Source organism: Cervus elaphus, chromosome 25 (assembly GCF_910594005.1).
Source record: "Cervus elaphus chromosome 25, mCerEla1.1, whole genome shotgun sequence".
NCBI lineage: Eukaryota > Metazoa > Chordata > Mammalia > Artiodactyla > Cervidae > Cervus > Cervus elaphus.
In genome coordinates, this window is record NC_057839.1 from 67,797,612 (window position 1) to 67,820,172 (window position 22,561).

The 22,561-nt window shown below is 53.8% G+C and overlaps 1 protein-coding gene across 2 annotated transcripts in view; it reads right to left on the reverse strand.

Moving 5' to 3' along the window:
* Positions 1-3,322: 3,322 nt before the first annotated feature.
* The window catches only part of ADAMTS16 (ADAM metallopeptidase with thrombospondin type 1 motif 16), a 184,582-nt gene continuing 165,343 nt past the window's right edge, over positions 3,323-22,561 (reverse strand). For both annotated transcript variants that reach the window (XM_043887554.1, XM_043887553.1), the window contains exons 19-23: positions 16,571-16,772; positions 16,207-16,401; positions 11,572-11,796; positions 5,478-5,625; positions 3,323-4,405 (exon numbers count right to left, since the gene is read on the reverse strand). In XM_043887554.1, coding sequence (XP_043743489.1) covers positions 4,290-4,405; positions 5,478-5,625; positions 11,572-11,796; positions 16,207-16,401; positions 16,571-16,772 — 886 coding nt within the window. In that variant the 3' untranslated portion in view covers positions 3,323-4,289. The remainder of the gene's footprint in view (positions 4,406-5,477; positions 5,626-11,571; positions 11,797-16,206; positions 16,402-16,570; positions 16,773-22,561) is intronic.

The following is a 22,561-nucleotide window of genomic DNA, read 5'->3' on the forward strand; positions in this document are numbered from 1 at the left end:
GCGGTTCTGTGTTCAACATTATCCAGGAGCCGCGAAAGGAGTTTATCTCATCAGCAAGAGCCGAGGGTTCTAATTTATGGTTGGATGGCATCACTGGCTCCATGGACACGACTGTGAGCAAACGCTGGGAAATAGTGAAGGACAGGGAAGCCTGGTGTGCTGCAGCCCATGGGGCCGCAAAGAGTCAGACACGACTGAGCGACTGAACGATTTCTCCACATCCTCACCAGCACTGGTTATTTTGTGAGTCATTCTTTCTTCTTTCCTTTCTCTCAGAGCCATCCGAGTGAGTATGATGACCTTGCGGTTTCACTTCTCCTCTCCCTGAAGACTGCTGCCCCACTGACAGAGCAGTATGTCCAAGCACACACACATATTTCCTCTCTCCTGGGTGAGTGCCCAACCCCTGCCCCCACCAAACAAATTTGCAAGAAAACTGGAAACTATTTGGAAGATAGTCTTTGTTCTTGCACTCTGTACATGTGTGTCCATTGATGGTGTTTCTGGTCCTTTCATTTCTGGCAAAAAAGGGCCTCTACTGAGGAAGGGCTCTGTCTTCATGAAAAATGCCTTCCTCATGAAAAGCACCTTCCTCGGCAAGAGGGTGCATGTCTGGATCAGTGCATATCTTGCATTCATGCTCAGTGTGTCTGACTCTTCATGACTGTAACCTGAGAGGCTTCTCTGTCCACGGGATTTCCCAGGCAAGAACACTGGAGTGGGTTGCCATTTCCTTCTCCAGACAGAAGACTGGGACTAACATAAAAACAGTGACCACTGTCACAGAACGCCCTCCTGTTGTGGAGAGAAGGGCCACAGGAGGATTGATGCTGAGATGATCCTTTGTGGTCACTGACTGTAGTTTCATCTCTTAAAGTTGAAGAACATCTCACTTGTTACATGCTGTACCCTCAGATAGGATGATAATGGAAGAATGTGTTTGCTTTCAAATTGTTCCTGCAGGCTGCTCCTTCTTGATGAACTTCCAGCAATGAACAGTTGTACCGGAACTTTAATGCCTACCTGACCATGAATCTCTAAAGATATCACACTTTTTTCCCTTCTTGTTGTCTTTTTCTTATTTAAATCTGCCAAGAGTTGATTCGAGGCTAGGTGAATAAACAGCACTCATTTTAGATTATTTTGTTCATAGTTTTTGAGATTAGGGGAAGAGAATAAAAAATAACCGGGTTGGTTTTTTTGCAAATCTTACAGGGTTCTCTGATCTTCCCACCCAGACACGCACAGGTGACTTTGTGTGTGAGAGAGAAAGAGAGAAAGAAGGAGAGAATGAATGAATCTCTGGTGCCTCTTTGTTTTCTGAGGAGGACCCCAGTCCTATGGGACCATGGAATCTCCCCTGACCTCATCTAACCTTAATTATCACCTCCCCCTGCCTGTCCCTCCATCTCCAAATACAGCCACACTGGGGGTCAGCGTGTGAATTTGAGGGGGGACACAATTCAGTCCATAGCCAGCAGGGAGCTGGAGGAGGGGGTTTCGGGGTGTCCTAGGGTCTAGGAGCAACCCTGAAGGGTACAGAGTGTGACAAAAGGCAGCACTCCCCAGGACTACTGCGCTCGTCCAGAAACGAGGGGAGAGACAGAGCTGCGCAGATTTGGCCCGTTTCCCCTCAGGCACGGGCCCAGAGGCGCTCCTGGCTGCAGAAGACAGACAGATGGACAGGAGCCCGTCTGCGGGTACATATATCTGTAGAGATATATGTGTATCTACATGTATAACTTCTTTTACAGATTCTTTTACACTACAGTTAATTACAAAATATTGAATATAGTTTTCCATGCTATACAGTAGGACTGTGTTGTCTATTTGGTATATAGTAGTTTGTATCTGGTAATCTCACACTCATAATTTATTCCCCGCCGCCCCCCCCTTTCCCGTTTGGTAACTGTAAGTTGGTTTTCTATGTCTGTGACTTTATCTTTTTGTAAATAAGCTCATTTGTATCATTTTTTTAGATCCCACATATAAGTGATATCATGATATTTGTCTTTCTCTGACTCACTTCATTTAGTATGACAATCTTTGGGTTTATCCATGGTGCTGCAAATGGCATTATTTCACTTTTTATGGCTGAATAACAGTCCAGTGTATCTGTCTGTGTATTGTTGTTCAGGAGATAAATCATGTCCGACTCTTTGTGACCCCATGAATTGCAGCACGCCAGGCCTCCCTGTCCATCGCCAACTCCTGGAGCTTGCTCAAACTCATGTCCATTGAGTCAGTGATGCCATCCAACCGTCTCATCCTCTGTTGCCCCCTCCTCCCCCTGCCCTCTATCTTTCCCAGCATCAGGGTCTTGTCCAAATGAGACCACATCTTCTTTACCCATTCATATGTCAGTGGACATCTAGGTTACTTCATGCCTTGAGTATTATGAATAATGCTGCTATCAGCATTGGGGTGCATGTATGGACGTGATTAACATTTAAACCCGTGGACTTTAAGCCCATCACCCCCCATAATGGGGTGGGCCTCACCCCATCAGTTGAAGGGTCCCAGAGTAACAACCAACGTTTCCCTGAGAAGCAGGAGTTTGGTCTCAAGACTATACGGTAGAGACCCTGCCTGAGTTTCCAGCCTGCTGCCCTGCAGAACTGAGGCTCAAGGCTGCAGCCTCAGCTCCTGCCTGGACTCCCGGAGCGCTCCCCGCCCTTCAGGTGGGTGAACGGCCCGCAGCTGTGTCAGTCAGCCCCTTAAAGCAACCCCCTCCACAGCCCACTGTGCCTGTGTCTAGAGAACGCTGACTAATAAAGCAGGCTGAAGTGAAAGTCGCTCAGTTGTGTCCAACTCGCTGCAACCCTGTGGACTGTAGCCCTCCAGGCTCCTCTGTCCATGGGATTCTCCAGGCAAGAACACTGGAGTGGGTTGCCATTCCATTCTCTGGGGGGTCTTCCTGACCCAGGGATCGAACCTGGGTCTCCCGCATAGCAGGCAGATTCTTGACTGTCTGAGCCACCGGGGAAGCCCAATGAAGCAGGGAGCGCCTTTTAACTGATTGTGGCGTCTCTAGGGGGGCTGCACCTCCCCTTGCAGATTGCGGGTGCAGCTGCAGAAAACCTGGTCCCTGGGCAGGGAGCCCCTGTGGCCCTGCCCCCTGGCACTGACCGCCTCCATCCCCAGTCACCAGCCGCCCTCCCTGCAGCCGCCTCACTCGGGGCACGGTCTCCTCAGACTGGTGCTAGCACTTTCTACCAGATTCTGAGCCCCATTTCTGCCTCTCTGAGGCCAGGTTCCCGGTTCTGTGCCTGTCCCCCGCATTTCCGAGTAAACCTCACAAAGAATCACAGCTGTTCAGAAGCACGCTGCACAATATAAAATTTATTATAAAACTTCAGCAAATATAAATATCCAGGCGCCCTTTGGAATGGAGACCACACCGCAGAAAAGGGTTGAAATCCGGGGTGGGGGGGGAGGGGAGGTTGCAGGCGCCCCTGCTGTGTAGCTTGTCACCTGGAAATCCTTGGCCTCCCTTCTGAATGGATGTTACGAAAACAACCAAAATTTACAGGAAAAAAAAATTGAAAACCCTGCAGCACATAAAAGCAAACCCAAGTGGGCCAATCACGGCCCACAGCGCTTGGTGTAAACCCGTGGAGTCTCTAATTCGGGCCCAGCCTGTCATTCTGCCACTTGAAAGAGAAAAGCATTCAGGGATGCGTTTAAATAGGAACACTCACTTGTAAATAACTGAGAAAGAGAAAAAAGGCAACGTGTGAGAATTCTCTCCTCCTTCCAACGGGTCTGAAAGGGACAGAAGCACCATGGTGGGGATTTCCTTTCCCATTTCCAGAGGCCAGGCACCTCATCAGGATGGAGACCAGCTCACCCGGCCGGGGCCCCCGGGGTCCCTGTGTAGAGAAACCGCCGCTGGGGCGGACACCGGCCTGGGGACGCAGCCCGGAGGGGCTGACCCCGCCTCCAGAAGCGGTGGTCTCTAGGTGGCAGCTGGGCCGGCCCTCTTTCTCATTCCAGGCCGGCCTGCTTTGCCAGAGCTCGGCGGTTCAGGGCGAGCAGGTTGTCCTGACTCTGTCCTGACTCCACGCCTCCTCCCCACCAAGTGTGTGCCTGTGTGTCCAGGGGTGAACACACACACACACGTGCATGCACACACACGCACGCGCGCGCGCACACACAGGCACACACGCAGTCCGGTCCAGGAGCTCCGCATGGGTTTTTCTTCTCCCAGCTTCCATCTTCCTGGGACGCCTGCCGGTGGAGAGACCACACGGCCAGCTGGTGCTGGAGACGGACCCGCACCCGCCGGCTCACAGGTTGGACGCGGCGCAGGTCTTGCAGCACTGCCGGCCGTAGAAGTGGTGGCCGCACACGCCGGGCCGGGGCACCAGGGCGCACCAGCGGAAGCGGTCCCCGCAGGAGGCGCCTGAAAGCCAGCAGCCTGCGTCAGTCACCAGCCGCCACCCGCGGAAACCCCGGGAAATCAAGGCAAGCCTGCCGTCGCCCTGCAGCTGCTCCGCAGGGAGGGCAGCACTGCAGGTCACACGGACCACGCGGGTCGTGCTGTTTTTACAAGACCTTTCTTGATAGGTTCCTGCAAAGCTGGCATTTTCTGCTTTTCGTGCTAAACACCCCCATGGAGCCACTTGGCCACCCGAGACAACGGGTCTTCTGTGGACTGGACTCCGGTTGTCCGGTCCCTGATTGAAGCAGACCACTCACTCTCCTCCAGCCCCATTTTCTCCTCCAGAAACCTCGACAGACAGACAGATAGACAGACAGACAGGGCACGGTGCTGCAAATCCCCAAGGCACTCTGGGTGTGTGCACAGGGATCAAGTTTACTGAGCAGCCAAGGAGCAGCAGGAGGAGAAGGGGACGACAGAGGATGAGATGGCTGGATGGAATCACTGACTCGATGGGCATGAGTTCGAGTAAACTCCGGGAGTTGGTGATGGACAGGGAGGCCTGGCGTGCTGCGGTTCATGGGGTCGAAAAGAGTCAGACACGACTGAGCGACTGAACTGAACTGAAGGAAATCCCACGACAGAGGAGCCTAGCACGCTGCAGTCCACGGGGTTGCAGAAGAGTGGGACGCGACTTGGCGACTGAACATCAACAACAACGGAATATGCTGGGGTCTCGTTTCACTTGGGGGCATAAGGCTCCTTTACTCAAAACGGCCTTCCCTGAATGCAGACAGCAGCACAGAAACACAAGAGGCAATTGTGCTTGCTGAAAGCCAAATGGCTCTCACAGCCGCCTGTGTCGTTTCTGGGGAGGAAGGCGTGAGCAGTGAGCGGTCTGCTCCATGGGCCTCTTCGTGGGGAAAACTGGTGGAGGTGGAGAGAGAACAGGCGGAGTGGACACAAGACCCTCTAACCCGCGGGGACCCCCAGTTGCTCAGCCCTCTTAGCAACCACTCCAGAAACCCAACAGCCCCACCCAAATGGCCAAGGTCAAACCTCGGGGCGGGGGGAGGGGTGCTCCGACACTCACCTTTCTTCTCTGCGATGGCGCAGAAGTGGGTGTTGCAGGCCTGGGAGACGGCGGGCTTCTGCAGCACGGAGCAGCCCACAGCAGGCCGGCCCCCCGCCAGGCACTGCACGGACCGTGTCTGCACGCCGCCCCCGCAGGTAGCCGTGCACTGCGGGAGACACGAGCTGCCGTCACGCTGGGCCACCCGGCCGTCCAGCCACCCCTTCCTATGGGCAGTCCCCTCCTCCCAGGCTCCTCAAGGCGGTCTCTCTCTCTCTCTCTCGACCGGGGTGGGGGGCTAAACACAAGCTGCATATTTCCCAGGTATGGACACTGGGAAGACGGGCCCAGGAGTCTGAATATTCTTGAGTCATCAAGGGCTCGATGGACATACAAAAAGCGGCACATATCTGGGGATACAGGCTGCGGGTCTGTCACGAGATGCCCTCACAAGCCAGCCTTTCTGGTGCTCCTGACTCGGAAAAGCTTGACAAGCCAGTCCCCCCACAGAGGCGCGATGACTCTCATCTCTCCCGACCCCAAGTTTTGCAGGGACTCCAGATGCCTGGGTGTGGCCGCCCCCTCCCCGGAGTGCAGTGTCCCTACGCTGGGGCCCCACACTCCGAGGCTCAGAGTGCAGCGGAGCCAGGGAGAGGCAGCTCCGTCAGGCTGGTCCTCACTGGCCAGCCGGGCACATACCCCAGAGACCACGGCAGTGGGTCCCCTGGAGACCCACTACTGGCAAGAAACCTGGAGAGATGTGAGCGATCGGAGACGGAAGGGCCCCGAACCTGCAGCCATGAATCTGCCCAGAAAGAAAGCGGCTCACAGTCTAGACCGAGTTCTGTCTGGCTCATGGCATTGCTCACACAAGGCTGCGTGTTCAAGAAAGCTGTTAGGTGGGAGAGGAGCCCCTGCAGAAAGATGGGGGCAGAGAAAGATCTGGAGATTCTGGTGTGCGGTGGGCTGCGTTAAACAGTCACGTTAACACGTGAGGATAAAGCTCTACTGATTTGGAGACACACACACATAACTCAGGCTGCCGCCAAGATGTACGGACAAGACCAATGCCAGGATCCCCCTGGAGCAGCGGCCCGGGGCTGGTCTTCCACGGCCGAAACCGCTCATGGCCAGACTCTGAGGACCCGCTGCAGACAGGGCCCCGGGAGGTGGCTTTTAGACCCCTTGGGAGGGAGACGCAGTGATGGGGTCAGTAGAACATCTTGGTCTGCCCCTCGACAGAGGAGAGAAGCTGGAAACAGGGAGTCCCCAGAGCTCATAAGCTGAAGGAATCCTTCTTTCTTCTTTTTTCCCTCTTTCGGGAAAGGACGTCTGGGCTGCTGGAGAGAGAAAACCCAGGGCTTTTTGCTGGTGAGCGTGTGGGTTTGGAACCCACCACGCGAGGCTGAGCCCTGCTCTTCAAAGCCAACATTGGCGAACGCCGTCAGGGCTCCGTTCAAGGCAGGACACCAGCAGCCAGGAGGAGACAGTGCCGCGGGCAGACTCGTGACCCGTCGTCAGGCCTGCCCTGGGTTGAGACAGCTGTCTTCCATGGACTGTGTCATCTCTGAGCTTTCCAGCAGAACCGTGCTCCAGGCCTCGGGGGCCTCTGACTCGGGTCCCAGGCGCTCCCTCAGGCCCCGTCCCGGGCTGGGAACTCACTCGGGGAGACGAGGTTGAACCTCTCTGCCTCTGAGTTGAATTTCTTGCATCACCATCGGCAGGGGCAGACTGCTACTCGCCTTTTTATTTTCCATGTTAAAACGTGAGTTTTAATTGCAAAAACTGTTTTCTGTAAATATAGTTATTATCAACCTCTGTGCCCACAACTTGGGTTCAGATATAAACAGATATGATACACGCAGGTGTTACTTGTACCACAGAACAAAATCAGTTCAAGAATCAACTCTTGCTAAAGATATGTCCCATCAAGATCCTGCTGTGTAGCACAGGGAACCATATTGAATATCCTGTGGTGAACCACGCTTGCATGCTTAGTCACTCAGTCGTGTCTGATTCTTTGCGACCCCATGGACTGTAGCCCGCCAGGCTCTGTCCATGGGATGCTCCAGGCAGGGATACTGGAGTGGGTTGCCATTCCCTTCTCCAGGGGATCTTCCTGACCCGGGGATGGAACCCAGGTCCTCTGCATTGTAGGCGGATTCTTTACCATCTGAGCCACCAGGGAAGCCCCTGATAAGCCATAATGGAAAATAAAATAAGAAAGGATATATATATATATGCATGTAACCTAGTCACTATGCTGGACAGCAGAGATTGACATTGTAAATCAGCTGATTTACTTTGATAAAAAAAATTAAAAACAAAGAAACCAGGGGATCTGACCAGCATTTTGCGTCCCTTGGCGCCGAGCGGCTTGATTCTTTCTGTCATCGGTTCTTTGATGCACAGACGGGGATCACTGTCCTCCCCTTCCTGGGCCCAGGTCCAGGCTCCAGACGCTAAACGGTGAACACAAGCCCTCCCCTTCCCCGGGGCACTTTCTGAAGTCACCCCTCCAAGCGCGGTTTCTGGTCTGGCGGCCCCGGCGGCGGCTCGGAGCCCGTCGGCACCCCTGCCTTCCCCAGGCCCTGGCTCGGCGTCCACATGGAACCCACGGTTACACATGCAGCGTGGAGCGGGGCCCTATCGGCCACTGGCATCTCTCAGTCCATGGACCTGCCCCGGCCACCCCACCCTGATCACCTCCCATCTTTCAGCATTTCATTGTCCCTGTTCCGGCCTCAGAGAAAACGTGGATGCCCCTGTACGCTGTGGTGGGGGGGGGGCAGGAAATTCTGTGTCTGTCTGCCGAGGGGCGAGGGGCTCCCTCCAGCCCCCAGGGTGGGTGGTTGCAGAGCAGAGACTGCCTCTCTGGAGAGCGTGTGACCCACTGGATGCGAAGCCCCAGGGACCCAAGTGAGTGAAGTCAGGGCTGCTGGGTGAGGCCTCACCAAGCCGGGCCACTGAGGCCAACAGAAACCGTCCTCATCTGATTACAGACTTATCCGTCTTCCCGCAGTTGCAGGAATAACCTGTCTGGGGACAGAGCCCATCCAGGCGCAGGACACCTTTCCACCCCAAGATTTCCCACGGCTGGAGGGCGCAGAGCCTCGGGCCCAAGAGCTCATGGCAAACGCGGCCTTAGCGTCATTCCTGCCTGACATCATGGAACATAGCAGATGAGTCACCCCGGATAAGATCTTCAAGCAACGTACGATGAAAATGATTTATTAGACAGGCTGGATGTTTTAGGCTGGTGCAAAGCATGCCAGAGTATCTTTAGATTCTGGGTTTGGGTTTAAATTAGACAACGGCAAACTTTGTTTTTCTTTTTCTAAATTTGCCTGAGGCCTCCCGGTTGAGCAGAGTGGGGTAAATGCTGGCCGGATTCACTCTCAGGAGCTTCGGTCTCCCCTCCCAGTGGACAGAGGGATGACGGTCTTGGGGAACCACCAGGCCTTGTCTCTGAGCCATGTTCTCAAGGGACAGAGCGCGAAGCACCTGCCCCAGGAGCCACTCGATGCAGCCTCTTGGCTCGCCCATCCCTTCCGCTTGCCGGAAAGCCTGCGCACTCAGAGGACAATTAAAGGGAAAATTGTGTGGCCGGAGATACTTTTGACCTACTTAAAACAGGAAAGGCTTGAAAAGGATACGGTCCAAATGTCCTGTGGTCTAGTATTTTAAATGAAACAATTTCTAATACCATTTGGGGAGGAGTTTGTGTATTTCTAAATGAAAAAGCGACATCAGATTTGAAGATGTGCGTGCTAAGTCACTTCAGTTGTGTTCGACTCTTTGCCACTCCATGGACCTCAGCCCGGCAGGCTCCTCTGTCCGTGGGGATTCTCCAGGCAAGAATACTGGAGCAGGCTGCCATGGCCTCTCTCCAGAGGATCTTCCCACCCAGGGACTGAACCCGTGTTTCCTATGTCTCCTGCATTGGCAGGTGGGTTCTTTACCACTAGCACCACCTGGGAAGCCCCAGATTTGAAGGTAAGCAGAACCAAAGGTAAAAACACAACTAGAGAGCAGTGTGCAGAGTGGGTGGCAAGCAAGAACAGCCTTTGGGGGGTTAAAGATGCTGCCGCTCTACAGGGTCTGGCAACAGGGCGCACAATCCCGACGGCGGTGACACCACCATCCCCAGACAAAGGTGAAGTCCGTGCTGGAGCGGAAAGTTCTCCAGACAAGGACCAGACCTGGCCGCCCCGGGCACGCGCGGATTTGCTTTTCACCTGAAATTCCACTCCCTAAACACTCAGTACGGAGTATGCGCCTTGGTAGACGCCGGGGACTGTATGTATAAAACATGCATGCGTGTATGTGAATGCACACACGTGTCAATGTGGAGACTACACAGTAAAACAGCCCGACACTCGCCCCAGAACGGCCAGTCTGGATGGCTGTGTATCGACTGTATCCGCTTTCAGGCAGCTCATGTCAGCGGGGGCAGCCTTGACTTCTGACGAGGCCGCAGGACGGACATTGCACGATTCTGGGACAGGAGGCACGATTCTCCACTCTGGAGTCTGCTTTCTATCCTTGCTTCCTTTTCAGCACAGGGCGCCTGGGAAGCCCAAGGATGCGGGACATGCTTCCCGGGAGGGCAGTCAACAACTTGGGCAGGGAAGACAGCCATCTGTAGCCGGTCGGGTCATTCCTATGGCACCAGGCACAGAGTGCCTGGGAAGTGATTTGGAGAGAGACGAAGACTCTTGAAAATTCCTTTGAAAGTGATGGGGAACAGACATCCGCCTGTGGTCCCCGGGGTCAGCCTCTGGAATCAAGGAAGATCCCGCTTGCTGGCCCCGAGAGAGCTTCTGCGATGGCGGCGTCCTGGGGGCCTGGTGCCCTGTGGATCCCATATACTTGATAGGACTCCACCTCGGAGGTCCTGGAGCCAGTGCTACCTGATACAGTTAAGAGAGCTGGGCAAGATGGGAGCACAGAAGTTCGTGGCCATCCCCGCTATCGTGCTCACTTGCTTTCTCTGTTTTCTTGATGTGGACCATTTCTAAAGTCCCTACTGAGTTTATTACAATATTGCTTCTGCTTTATGTTTTGTTGTTTTGGCCGTGAGGCATGTGAGATCTTCGCTCCAGGGATTGAACCCGCACCTCCTGCATTGGAAGGCCAAGTCCTAACCACTGGACCACCAGGGAAATGGCGGTTTGCTTCTTAAAAACTGACCATCCAGACCCAAGTGCCTATGAAGACACTGGGCTCTGAGTTGCTCCTATGCTGCCCTTGCCCACACAGACGGCAACAGGACAGGCAGAGAGGGCTTCGAGGAGCCCAAAGCCGGAAGCAGGGCCGGGAGGAGGCTGGGTCAACAGTAGTTGAGTGCAGAAATCTTCCCTTACAGCCGCCGGGGGCGGAGGAGGAGGAGGGAGCCGGGGACACGGAGATCCCGGGACAGATCCCACAGCCCCTCTCGGCCTGGGCTGGCCGAGCCCGGGGACCAGGCAGGTCACAGCCATTCTGGGGGCTCAACCCCCATTCTTATTTGCTCGGCTTTGCCGTTGACCCCGAACAGACTTACAATCACCTGTTTCTTCCAGATCTCGTATTTCTTCCTCACCCATACTCACCTCTGGGGAGTTCAGCCCAGCTTTTACCCAAACCATTAAATCTTCTCACCCTCCACAGGGTGAAGGTTTAGAACAGCCACGCTGTGCCGTGCGCTCAGCCGTGTCTGACTCTTGCGACCCCGTGGACTGCAGCCCGCCAGGCTCCTCTGTCCGTGGGATTCTCCAGGCAAGAACACTGGAGTGGGTTGCCATTTCCTTCTCCAGGGGGTCCTCCGAGTCCAGAGATCGAGCCTACAAATCCTCCATCTCCTGCACCGGCAGGCTGGTTCTTCACCACTAACACCACCCGGGAAGCCCTAGAACAATCACAAGTGCCCTAAAAGGTCGAGTACCATGTGGAGATCACCCTCTGGAGGCCCCCTCACAACCCCAACCCCCAGAAACCCAACACAACACGGGCTCTGGAGGGAAGGGCCTGAAGCTGGCTCCATGGGCCTGGGGGCCACACTCCGGCAGAAACCTTCCCCCCAAGGCAGCCAGCAACACCGAGGAGGGGCTCCGCCCGCCCCCTTCATCCCTACCTGAGACCAGGGCGAGGCAAACCAGCCGGCCCGCGGGGGTCCTGCAGCGGCGAACGCGGGGCGCTTGGGGCAGGGGAACGGGGCGCAGGCGCGCTGCAGCTCCAGCTGAGGCCGCGGCAGGTGCAGGCACTTCCTGGAGGCCAGCTCGCGGTACTTCCCAGACACGTGCTTCTCAGCGCACTTTAAGAACCTTTTCTGGGTTCCTCTTTCACAGGTAACAGAGCACTGGAAGGAAGACAACCAAGGACGTGTGTGAAAGGCACGTCTCCCCTCGTGGTGGCTACCTCTCTTGCAAAATCATTGAGTGGAGATGCCTCCTGATTACGTCAGCCTGAACACTGATAGGAAAACAACAGAGTGAGGAAGACGAGAGGCCTCTTCATGAAAACTAGAGATACCAGGGGAACATTCATGCAAAGAGGGGCTCAATAAAGGACAGAGTGGCATGGACCTAACAGAAGTAGAAGATGTTAAGAAGAGGTGGAAAGAATACACAGAAGAACTGTACAAAAAAGATCTTCACAACCCACATAATCACGATGGTGTGATCACTCAACTAGAGCCAGACATCCTGGAATGTGAAGTCAAGTGGGTCTTACGAAGCATCACTATGAACAAAGCTAGTGGAGGTGATGGAATTCCAGCTGAGCTACTTCAAATCCTAAAAGATGATGCTGTGAAAGTGCTGCATTCAATATGTCAGCAAATTTGGAAAACTCAGCAGTGGGCACGGGACTGGAAAAGGTCAGTTTTCATTCGAATCCCTAAGAAGGGCAATGCCAAAGAATGCTCAAACTACCGCACAATTGCACTTATCTCACACACTAGCAAAGTAATGCTCAAAATTCTCCAAGCCAGGCTTCAGCAATACATGAGCCATGAACTTCCAGATATTCAAGCTGGCTTTAGAAAAGGCAGAGGAACCAGAGATCAAATTGCCAACATTCGCTGGATCATTGAAAAAGCAAGAGTTCCAGAAAAACATCTATTTCTGCTTTATTGACTATGCCAAAGCCATTGACTGTGTGGATCACAATAAACTGTGGAAAATTCTGAAAGAGATGGGAATACCAGACCACCTGACCTGCCTCTTGAGAAATCTGTATGCAGGTGAGGAAGCAACAGTTAGAACTGGACATGGAACAACAGACTGGTTCCAAATAGGAAAAGGAGTACCTCAAGGCTGTATATTGTCACCCTGCTTATTTAACTTATATGCAGAGTACATTATGAGAACTGCTGGGCTGGAGGACGCACAAGCTGGAATCAGGATTGCCGGGAGAAATATAAAACACCTCAGATATGCAGATGACACCACCCTTATGGCAGAAAGTGAAGAAGAACTAAAGAGCCTCTTAAAGAAAGTGAAAGAGGAGAGTGAAAAAGTTGGCTTAAAGCTCAACATTCAGAAAACAAAGATCATGGCATCCAGTCCCATCACTTCATGACAAATAGATGGAGAAACAGTGGAAACAGTGGCAGACTTAATTTGTTGGGGGCTCAAAAATCACTGCAGATGGTGACTGCAGCCATGAAATAAAAAGATGCTTACTCCTTAGAAGAAAATTTATGACCAACCTAGACAGCATATTAAAAAGCAGAGACATTACTTTGTCAACAAAGTCCATCTAGTCAAGGCTATGGTTTTTCCAGTAGTCATGTATAGATGTGAGAGTTGGACTATAAAGAAAGCTGAGTGCCAACGAATTGATGCTTTTGAACTGTGATGTTGGAGAAGACTCTTGAGAGTCCCTTGGACTGCAAGGAGATCCAACCAGATCATCCTAAAGGAAATCTGTCCTGAATGTTCATTAGAAGGACTGATGTTGAAGTTGAAACTCCAATACTTTGGCCACCTGATGTGAAGAGCTGACTCATTTGAAAAGACCCTGATGCTGGAAAAGATTGAAGGTGGGAAGAGAAGGGGATGACAGAGGATGAGATGGTTGGATGGCATCACTGACTCAATGGATATGAGTTTGAGTAAACTCCAGGCCTTGGTGATGGACAGGGAGGCCTGGTGTGCTGCAGTCCGTGGGGTCACAAAGAGTTGGACACGACTGAGCGACTGAACTGAACTGAACATTTAAGGGGACGACATGGTTGGATGGCATCACCAATTCGATGGACATGAGTTTGAGCAGGCTTCGGGTTATGGTGAAGTGCAGGGAAGCCTGGTGTACTGCAGTCTATGGGGTTGCAAGGAGTCGGATACGACCTAGCGACTGAACAACAAACAGTCAGTGAAATTTATGGGACCTTGGCATTTTAAAATGGTGTTAACAGTATCTGCAATAAAAAAAGAAGATCTTGAGGTCTAGCACTATACACATAAGTTGGGGCAGGGAAATCACAAACCACGAAGGGAGTAATTTCGGAGCTATTGCTTCACTGGGAAGTGAAGACGCTGGGCTGTAACCGATACCAGAATGCACTGGAACCTAATGCACTAGGATGTCAGGTAAACCGCAGAGCTCCTCACATTGACACACCCAACAGCAGCGTGATGCTGGCCTAGCACCAGGGCAGGCAGGGCAGACCCAGGGCTTCCATCGTCCCCGGGAAGCCGAGTGCTGCCCTGGACAGAGCACCGCAGGCTCATTCGTTCCCACCAGACGTGCTCTGAGCCGAGCTGTCGCTGCAGCCGCACCCTCTCACACGGACAGCGGGGCCCTGGGCCGACCTGTGGCCGGGCGCGGCTGCAGCTTCGGGACACACGGGGTTGACGCAGAAGGCCGGGCAGAGCTGCACAGGCTCGGGGGTCACAGGGCAGGTCCCGGGGGCTGGCGTTGCTGCCCCAGGCTGGCATGTCTGCAGGTCCCATCCATAGCGGAGGCTGGGTGCCCAGCGTTCCGGCCTCGCACTCAGGCTCAGGCCTGGCTTTGGGGTGTGCCTGGCGGGTCCTGCTCCCAGAACGGAGCTGGAGGGCTCTTCTCGGGGGCTCGCTGGGGCCAAGCCTGAGAGCAGCTCTGGGGTGTGTGCGCGCACGCCCGGATGTGTCAGATAGTCAGGACAAGGGATTTCTACCTGGACTCCTTCCAGACACCGTGTGTGTTAGCCGCTCAGTCCTGTCTGACCCTTGGTGACCCCATGGACTGTAGCCCACCAGGCTCCTCTGTCCATGGGATTCTCCAGGCAAGAATACTGGAGTGGGTTGCCATGCCCTTTGCCAGGGGATCTTCCCGACCCAGGGATCAAACCCGGTCTCCTGCATCGCAGCTGGGTTCTTTACCACCGTGCCACCTGGGAAGCCCTTTCTAGGCAGACCAGGTTGCTTCCTTCCTAAGGACTCAGCCTCCAGAGATATAAATAAAATCAAATGTCCCCTAATGACTGAGTGATTCAGTCATCTAGACGCTGATGCCCCTGGTTCCAGGAGTTCTTCCTTAGCAGCAGCAGGCTTCACGCAGTAGTGATGCTGTTTTTATTTTTCAGGGGCAGACAAGTGCTGTCTCATTTGGGATAAATGTCCTGCCTGGCACGCCATCACTTTATAGAGTCATTCCTGCCCCCTGGACCGGACGCCACTGGCGGCCCGGGTGGGGATGAGACCTCGAGTCTGTCCCTGAGGTCCAGGGATCAAGGGGCCTTCATTCCCCAGTTCCTATGGAAACCAGCTGTGTGGGCCCCGTACATGCATGCGTCTCAGGACACGCTGTCTGCTCCTGCAGTCACCCCCCTGCCCCACCACCTAGGCACGTCCTGGGAAATGGCTGCAGCTGCTCAGGGTGAGGTGGGTCCCCCACCCCACAGTCAGCGGGAAGAACACTCCCCACCCCGGTCGGCAACTGTTCGCCCACGCATCCACTCCACACCGAGGGAGGGATGATTGTGTGGGTGACCTGGGTGGGGTGCTCCACGGATGTGATACACAAGCCAGAGGACATGCAAGGAGTGGAGGCTGGGCATGGGGCTGAATACCAGGGGCAGTGGGACCGGAGATTTAGAGGAAAGGAGTGGAAGCAGAGGAACCCAGCAAGGAGGGGTGGCCCCTAGGCGGAAGGTGGTCGACCCAGTTCCACCTGGACCCGTCACGCCTACCTACCTGGGACCAATGCGTCTACCTGGGGCTAGGTGCACCTACCTTGAGCCAATGCGTCTACTTGGGACCTGGGACACCCACCTGGGAAGGTGCCCCTACCTGGAGCCAGTGCACCTATGTGGAACCTGGCACACCATCTGGGGTGGTGTGTCCACCTGGGACCAGGGCCCTACCTGAGACTAGATGCACCTACCTGGGACCCATGCATCTACTTGGGACTCAGCACACCTACCTGGGGCCAATGACCCCCCTGGGAAGGTGCCCCCACCTGGGGCCAGTGACCCCCCTGGGAAAGTGCCCCCACCTGGGCCCTGGCACACCCACCTGGGACCCGGCACACCCCCCTGGGAAAGTGCCCCCACCTGGGCCCTGGCACACCCACCTGGGACCCGGCACACCCCCCTGGGAAGGTGCCCCCACCTGGGCCCTGGCACACCCCCCCTGGGAAGGCGCCCCCACCTGGGCCCTGGCACACCCCCCTGGGGAGGTGCCCCCACCTGGGACCCGGCACACCCCCCTGGGGAGGTGCCCCCACCTGGGCCCTGGCACACCCCCCTGGGGAGGCGCCCCCACCTGGGCCCTGGCACACCCACCTGGGACCAGGAGGACACGAGCCACTGCAGTTTCTTGTGCTTGTGGCAGCGCCTGAGCAGACAGGCCTCGTGAGTCCTGGGCTTGGGCTCCGCGGTGCAGACGGCGTCCGGCAGCAGCTGCGCCCTGGCAGAGGGGTTGGTGCTCTTACAGGTCACGGACCTCTTCCGCCAGCCCTTCCCGCAGGTTCGCGAGCACTGCGCGCAGGGAGAGCAGAGTGTCAGCTCCCTCGAGGGGGGCTGGGACGGAGCTGGGGCTCCAGCCCTGAGCCCCGAGGCTGGGGGAGACTCCAGCTGCCCCCACACCCCTCACTGCACAGGAGGGACCCCATTCACCCACCCCATGCCAGCCCCCCACCCCACTTACCTCCGCCCAGGGCCCGGTGCTCCACGCCGGGGGGCAGCTCTGAGGCTGGCAGGCCTGTCGGCTCGCGGGGACGGGCTGTGGACACAGGCTGGCGGGCACCCGCTCCGATTTGTAGTGCGCGCGCCGCGTGCAGTGCACTGCCCGGCTCTGCGCGCCCCCTCCGCACGTGCGGCTGCAGGCGCTCCAGTTCCCCAGGGACCAGCTGAGGGGACAGGGGACCCCACGGTGAGGGGCGGGGCCGGGGGCGGGGCGTCAGCCGGCATACCTTCCCACCTACTGTCTCCACGCGCAATCCTTTTCAGTCCCGCCTGCGGTCGCCCAGGGCCCCTGCCCCTTCTAACTTCCTGATTAGTGTTCCTGACGTCAGGCCTCCCCTCCCCTGGCTGTCAGGTTCTCTTGTGCTTGGAAATAACTCCCCTCAGCGCAGTGCGTCTGTCCCCCCGCCCCCAACCTTTTCCTAAAAGGAAAATTTCAAACATATACAAAAATAAAGGCCCTCTGTGTCCCTCTCCACCCAGTCTCAAAGATGATCAGTTTATGTCCCTGATCCCTATAGCATTTTGAAGCAAATTCTAGACATACTAACATTTCAATATACACCTCTAAAAGATAAGGAGTCTTAGGTTTTTCAGCCTAATTATACTGTGGCATTTGAAAATTTTAACAATAATCCCTTAACATCATTAAATATTCAATGTTCCATTTCCAGTTACATTGTCCCTTTCAAAATTCAGCTCCCCTGATGGCTCAGCAGGTAAAGGACCTGCCTGCGATGCAGGAGACACAGGAGACGTGGGTTCAATCCCTGGGTCGGGAAGATCCCCTGGAGCAGGAAACGGCAACCCGCTCCAGTGTTCTTGCCTGGGGAATCCATGGACAGAGGAGCCTAGTGGGCCACAGTCCACGGGGTCACAAAGAGCTGGACATGACTGAGTGACTAGTACTTTCTCAAAATTTAATCTGCTTGTTGGAGTCAGAATCCAAATAAAGTTCCTGCATTTAATTGGTTGATGTGTCTTTTTGTTTTAGTCCATAGGTTCTCTGAAATTTCATTTCATTTTCTGTTACAGAATGACAGGAAGATGGCTCACCTTACTACATCTCTACAGCTTCCTTTTTTTTTTTTTTTGCTGATTACAGGACTTCTAAAGCTACATCTCTGTGGTATCACTTAGAAGGCTCTCTGTTCTCTGCCCTTCTTGCAATTAAGCTGTTGGATCTAAAGACTTTGTTATATTTGGGGGTTTTTGTTTTGTGGCCACAGACACCCTGAAATAGTACTGATCCTAGGGGTCCAAGCCCCCCCAAATTGCTGAACAAAACCACCAGCATGAGTCCTCAAGTTCTCAAAGGGGTCTGTGACCCAAATCATGGTCGAGCCTGTCTTTGGGCTTCTGTGTAAGTTCTAAGGACGAAGGAGGCGTTGGAGGGAGGAGAGGGGAACGGATGACACTTGCTGGATCGGGAGGAGGGAGCGACCCCAGCCGGGACGGGGCAGCACTGGCACTGGGGCACCCGGGCTGAGCTGCACTGTGACATGGGATGGCGCCTGCCGTGTCGGTAAGCAAGGATGCCACAGCTGTCCGTGATTCCGGCCCTCCCACGTGAATTTCCGAGCGAGGCTGACCAGCGGCCCCACTGCCTACACGAGGAACTTAAGGTTGTCAGAGTCATCAGCAGTTCCAGCCCTCCAGTGTGAGCCAGAAGGCCCTGAGGGAATTCAAGAGAGAGAAAAATGTCTCCTTAAATATGCAGGGTGCTGGCCCCAGATAGCCGAGATGCATATGACAGGAATGACTTCAATGATCCCAGACTCTCGCATCTTCCCAAGCGTAGAAGAACGCTAAATTCCTTAACTTGGTATCTGATTTTCCTTACTTAATAATCTTTGATGTTCAGACTGCCTGCCCTCCTTGTTGCAAACTGGTGTATAGCCTGACTCCCCCTCCCGCCCCCTTGGAGCAGTTTTCTCAGGGTCACTGAGATACCATCTCCCGAGCTTCGAATCCTTAACATTCCCGCTAAATAACTCTCTACTTTCAGGTTGTGCCTGTATTTTTTTTAGTCAACAGAACCATGATATGTTTACTTAGCTTTGTTTGTAGAAGCTTTGAGCTAGATTATACCAAAGTATTTCTCATGAACAGACTATATTATCTTTCTAAGAAAATTATTTAAAAACTGTAATGAAAAGTTTTATGCATATAGTAATAAACTATGTCAGGTTTGTAAGAAATGTTCCATATCAACTTCAGAAATGCTTCCACTTTTCAGTGTTAACAAGATTGTTGTTGTTTAGTCGCTCGATTGTGTCCGAAACCCGGGCTTTGGGCTCCTGACTGCATTGATTCTGCATCTGGAGGCTGTCCATTGCTTTTCTGTTTTTTTAAGTTTCCTCCCACTTCTTAACGTTTGCCTCTCAATCCCGCAGCCTCATAAACTCTAACTGGTCAACCCCGGGGCTGCGGAGGTGTCTTGGCTGCTCCCAGGCTTTTCACCTGCCTGTGTTAAGTCCTCGGTCTCCACCATCTTAAGCTGTTCCCGTGGGGTTGGTCTGTGCTCTGACCTCCTCTTAGCTGCATACTATTAATAAATGGTCCTGTGCAAAAATCGTTCTCATGGCATCTGGAGATGCCAAGTGCCTGCTTTGTTTCACAGGCAGAGCTCCAGGGAAGTGTCCTGACTGCAGCTCAGGAAAGAGTCAAAGTGCAGCAGCAAGCTTCTATGCTGGTGTCTGAGGGTCCATCGAGCAGAACGAGGCATGTCGGGCAGCTGACAAGTGGCCATACCTGTCCTGCTGTGGTCTGGGTTTTCAAGTCCGCCAGCTGGAACAGAGCAGGCGGCTGGTATGGCTCACGTCGGTCGGGCGTCCCAGGCAGGGCCTGGAGCACTCGGCCACCCGGCCCCCACGGTGCTGCCCCCAGCCGAGGGGTCACCCGGCAGGACTCACCCTGCAGCTCTCAGAGCTGTCTGCACAAGTGGTGGAGCTTACAGTAGTTACTCAACTGTTTGGGCAGGTTCCCTGGCACCATCTGCTCCGTATTCAATATCACTAATTGTCAACAGTCAGGAGCTGCTTCTCATAAAATGACTTTTGCCTTCCCATTAAAAAATAGCAACATTTTGGTTTTGGTTATTTAATATTTCCTCTGAAAATGCAACAAGGGTATTTGAAAATGCAAATTCTCAACAAGAGTATTTGGTTTAGTGCAGTACGCTGTCGTGAAGCGCTCCCCAGGCAGACTCAGGGCTGCGACCGCCTTTCAGACTCAGAGGTCACCCTTGACGGGGACCAGACCTGTGGCTCACGCTGAGCCCCACGTATATGGTCAGCTCAGGGCGGTCACAGAGTCAGCGTCAGAAACCGCTAACTTCGTTTTACAACTGGGTTTCAGTGTCTCTTCCTGCTCCCATCAAAGTTTTGAGACGAAGCACCTGCCTACCCCCTTTTCAGGAGTAAGTCCTGCTCGTCGGTGGAGTGGCCTTTCATAACTCAATAAGCACACGGAGTGTCAGAACCCGGTTCCCAGAGTGAACCTAGAGAAGGCCGTGGTCTCAGCTGGATTTAGCTCCAGGGAGGTGTAAGCGGGACAGGGCGGAGGAGAGCATGCGAACACAGCTCCAGCTACAAAGTGTCCCCCGCGGCGGTCAGGACTTTCACAACTGGTGTCCCTCACTTCCTTCGGGAAGGATGCTGTCAGTCACATGGCCCGCTTTTACTTTGTGACACGATCTTTAAAATCCTCTGTGACTACAGACATGGGCGTTCACACGCCCCATACTCAGTGGCCTGGGACTGTGATAGCTGCCATTGTGGCCCAGTGGGCATTGTGTGGGTTTTGAAGACAGAAGGATCTTGTTTTCATAGGAAATTACAGCCACGTCACACGAGCAGCTGATTTGAGGTTTACCACGCTTTTCATCTACGCGACCTTGTCGACTTAAAAAACATTCCCAACCTAAAAAGCTGAGAGTTACGTTTCATTCAGTGGGAATTTTTAAGACCTAAGTCCAGGAGGCAGAATCTCAAGGAACCCTGAGGTAAGGCGTTAGGTTACACAGAAGTTTTGCAACAAAGGGCAGGTAGTCTGAACATCAAAAGAATATTGTTGAAGAAAACCAGATATCTCAAGTTAAGGAATTTAGTGCTTTTCTATATATGCAAAGGAGCAAGAGTCTGGGCTCATTAAATTGTTCCTTTCATATGCTATTGGGGCCAGTTACCCGTGTTTTCACATCCTGAACTCCCCTGGAACTCACTGTGGGGAGTAGCCACTGTCTGACGGCTGCTAGATCACAGGGATTCTCCTTGCTGAGCGCCCTTCGGACTCCCCGGCTCACACTGGAGGGCTGCCATCGCTGATGATGATGACACCCTTGTTGACTGATATGGCGGGAAATACGCCACTGCTTTCAAGGTAACAATGCGCATCTACAACAAACAGACCCCAGTTTGAAAAATCTGCGTTAGCCACAGGAAGAGAATGTCCTCGAACACGTTAACTTAAAGAGAGCAGACAGACTGGGAGCTGAAAGCTCAGTAGCTGAGATCAGAGGACTTGGGGTGATGAAGAGGGAGAGAAGCTGATTCCTGAGCCCATCTGGCAGCTGGCCACACATGGGCTGTTCTCTGGCCTGGCCCATCTGCTGAGTAGGGAATTACTGGTCTCTGTCAGAGGATGTTTCAATATCAGAGGGTGCCAGCTATATTCCAGGCCAGTTCCAAGGCAGAAGTCCAGTGCTGAAAGGGCCAATGATCTCGGTAACCAATTGTGCAAGTGAGCGGTGTCAGAGGCCAGCGCTGTTGGACACACAGCTTGCACTCTGCACGCGTGCCCTGATGCCTGGAGCAAGTCCTCCTGAAGTGCAGCGGTAAGTACATTAGAAGTGACAGCAACACGCCAAACACACACGCACGTCTTCCACCATGTGTTGGCAGGGATGTGCTAGACTGGCTGTCTGCTGGATGCATTCTTCCAGAAGCAATGCTGGGGAAAGGCCTCCATGGTTGCCCCAGAACTGAAAGTCCGTTACTGATGACTGGCTGGCAAGGATGGGGGCCAGACTTCAGGAAACTGGGCACCTGGATCAAGAAGCCAGGCTCTGGGAAGCTGGCAGCTGAACAGTGACTTCATTTTGTTCAGTCTCAAAAGGCAAACTCCTTTGTTCGATGTGAAAGTGAAGGAGAGATTTATAATGAGTCATGCACAGGACTGAATTTTTTCATCGTTAAAGGCAGCATTTCTTTGCTGACTCACATGGAGCCAAACTGCAGGACCTCAAAACCTCCCCATAAAGGAGGTTCAGTGGGTGTTAATTTTACGGACTGTGAGAAGCCAACGATACGGAGGTTTTTATTATTCAGGGATTGATGTGCTATTTTTACTGAACTTTCCTGTCTCACTCCCCTGTCATCAAATGTTATCTTAAGAAGAATCAGGAAGATCTACAGAGCTTCATTTACATGGGGGAGGCATGGGAAATGGAATTACGAGGGACGCACAGGCCAAAGAAACCTACCTCGCTGTTCCAGACAGCCTTGATAATTCCCTGTTTCAGCAAAAACCCTTCATCTGGAGGTTTTTTCTCTGCAGACCACAGAGGGTGTGTGCATCCCATTAACTCAAATGAAAAACCCCAGCTCATAAAAGGTGGGAGGGAAATACTTAGATTCCGAGTGACAGTGAAGGGCTGCTTCTTTGCAGGGCTGCCCCCTCCAGCCAGTTTCCACAAGAAACTGGAAGAAAGAGGCTGGGTGTTAAGAGTTGGGAAGGGTTTCAGAAATGGTCTGCTTTTCCAGCTGTATCTTACGGATGGGGAAATGGCAGCTCAAGAAGCAAAGGGTCATGGAGGGAGTGGATAATGCAAACAGGATGCAGCTTAGGACTCCCCCAGCGCTGCCCTCCAACTCATCCTTGCTCTTCTGGGAAGAGTGAGCATCTTCCCATCGTGAGATGCCCACGTGGGGAAGGCAGCCCCCTCCCACTCCTC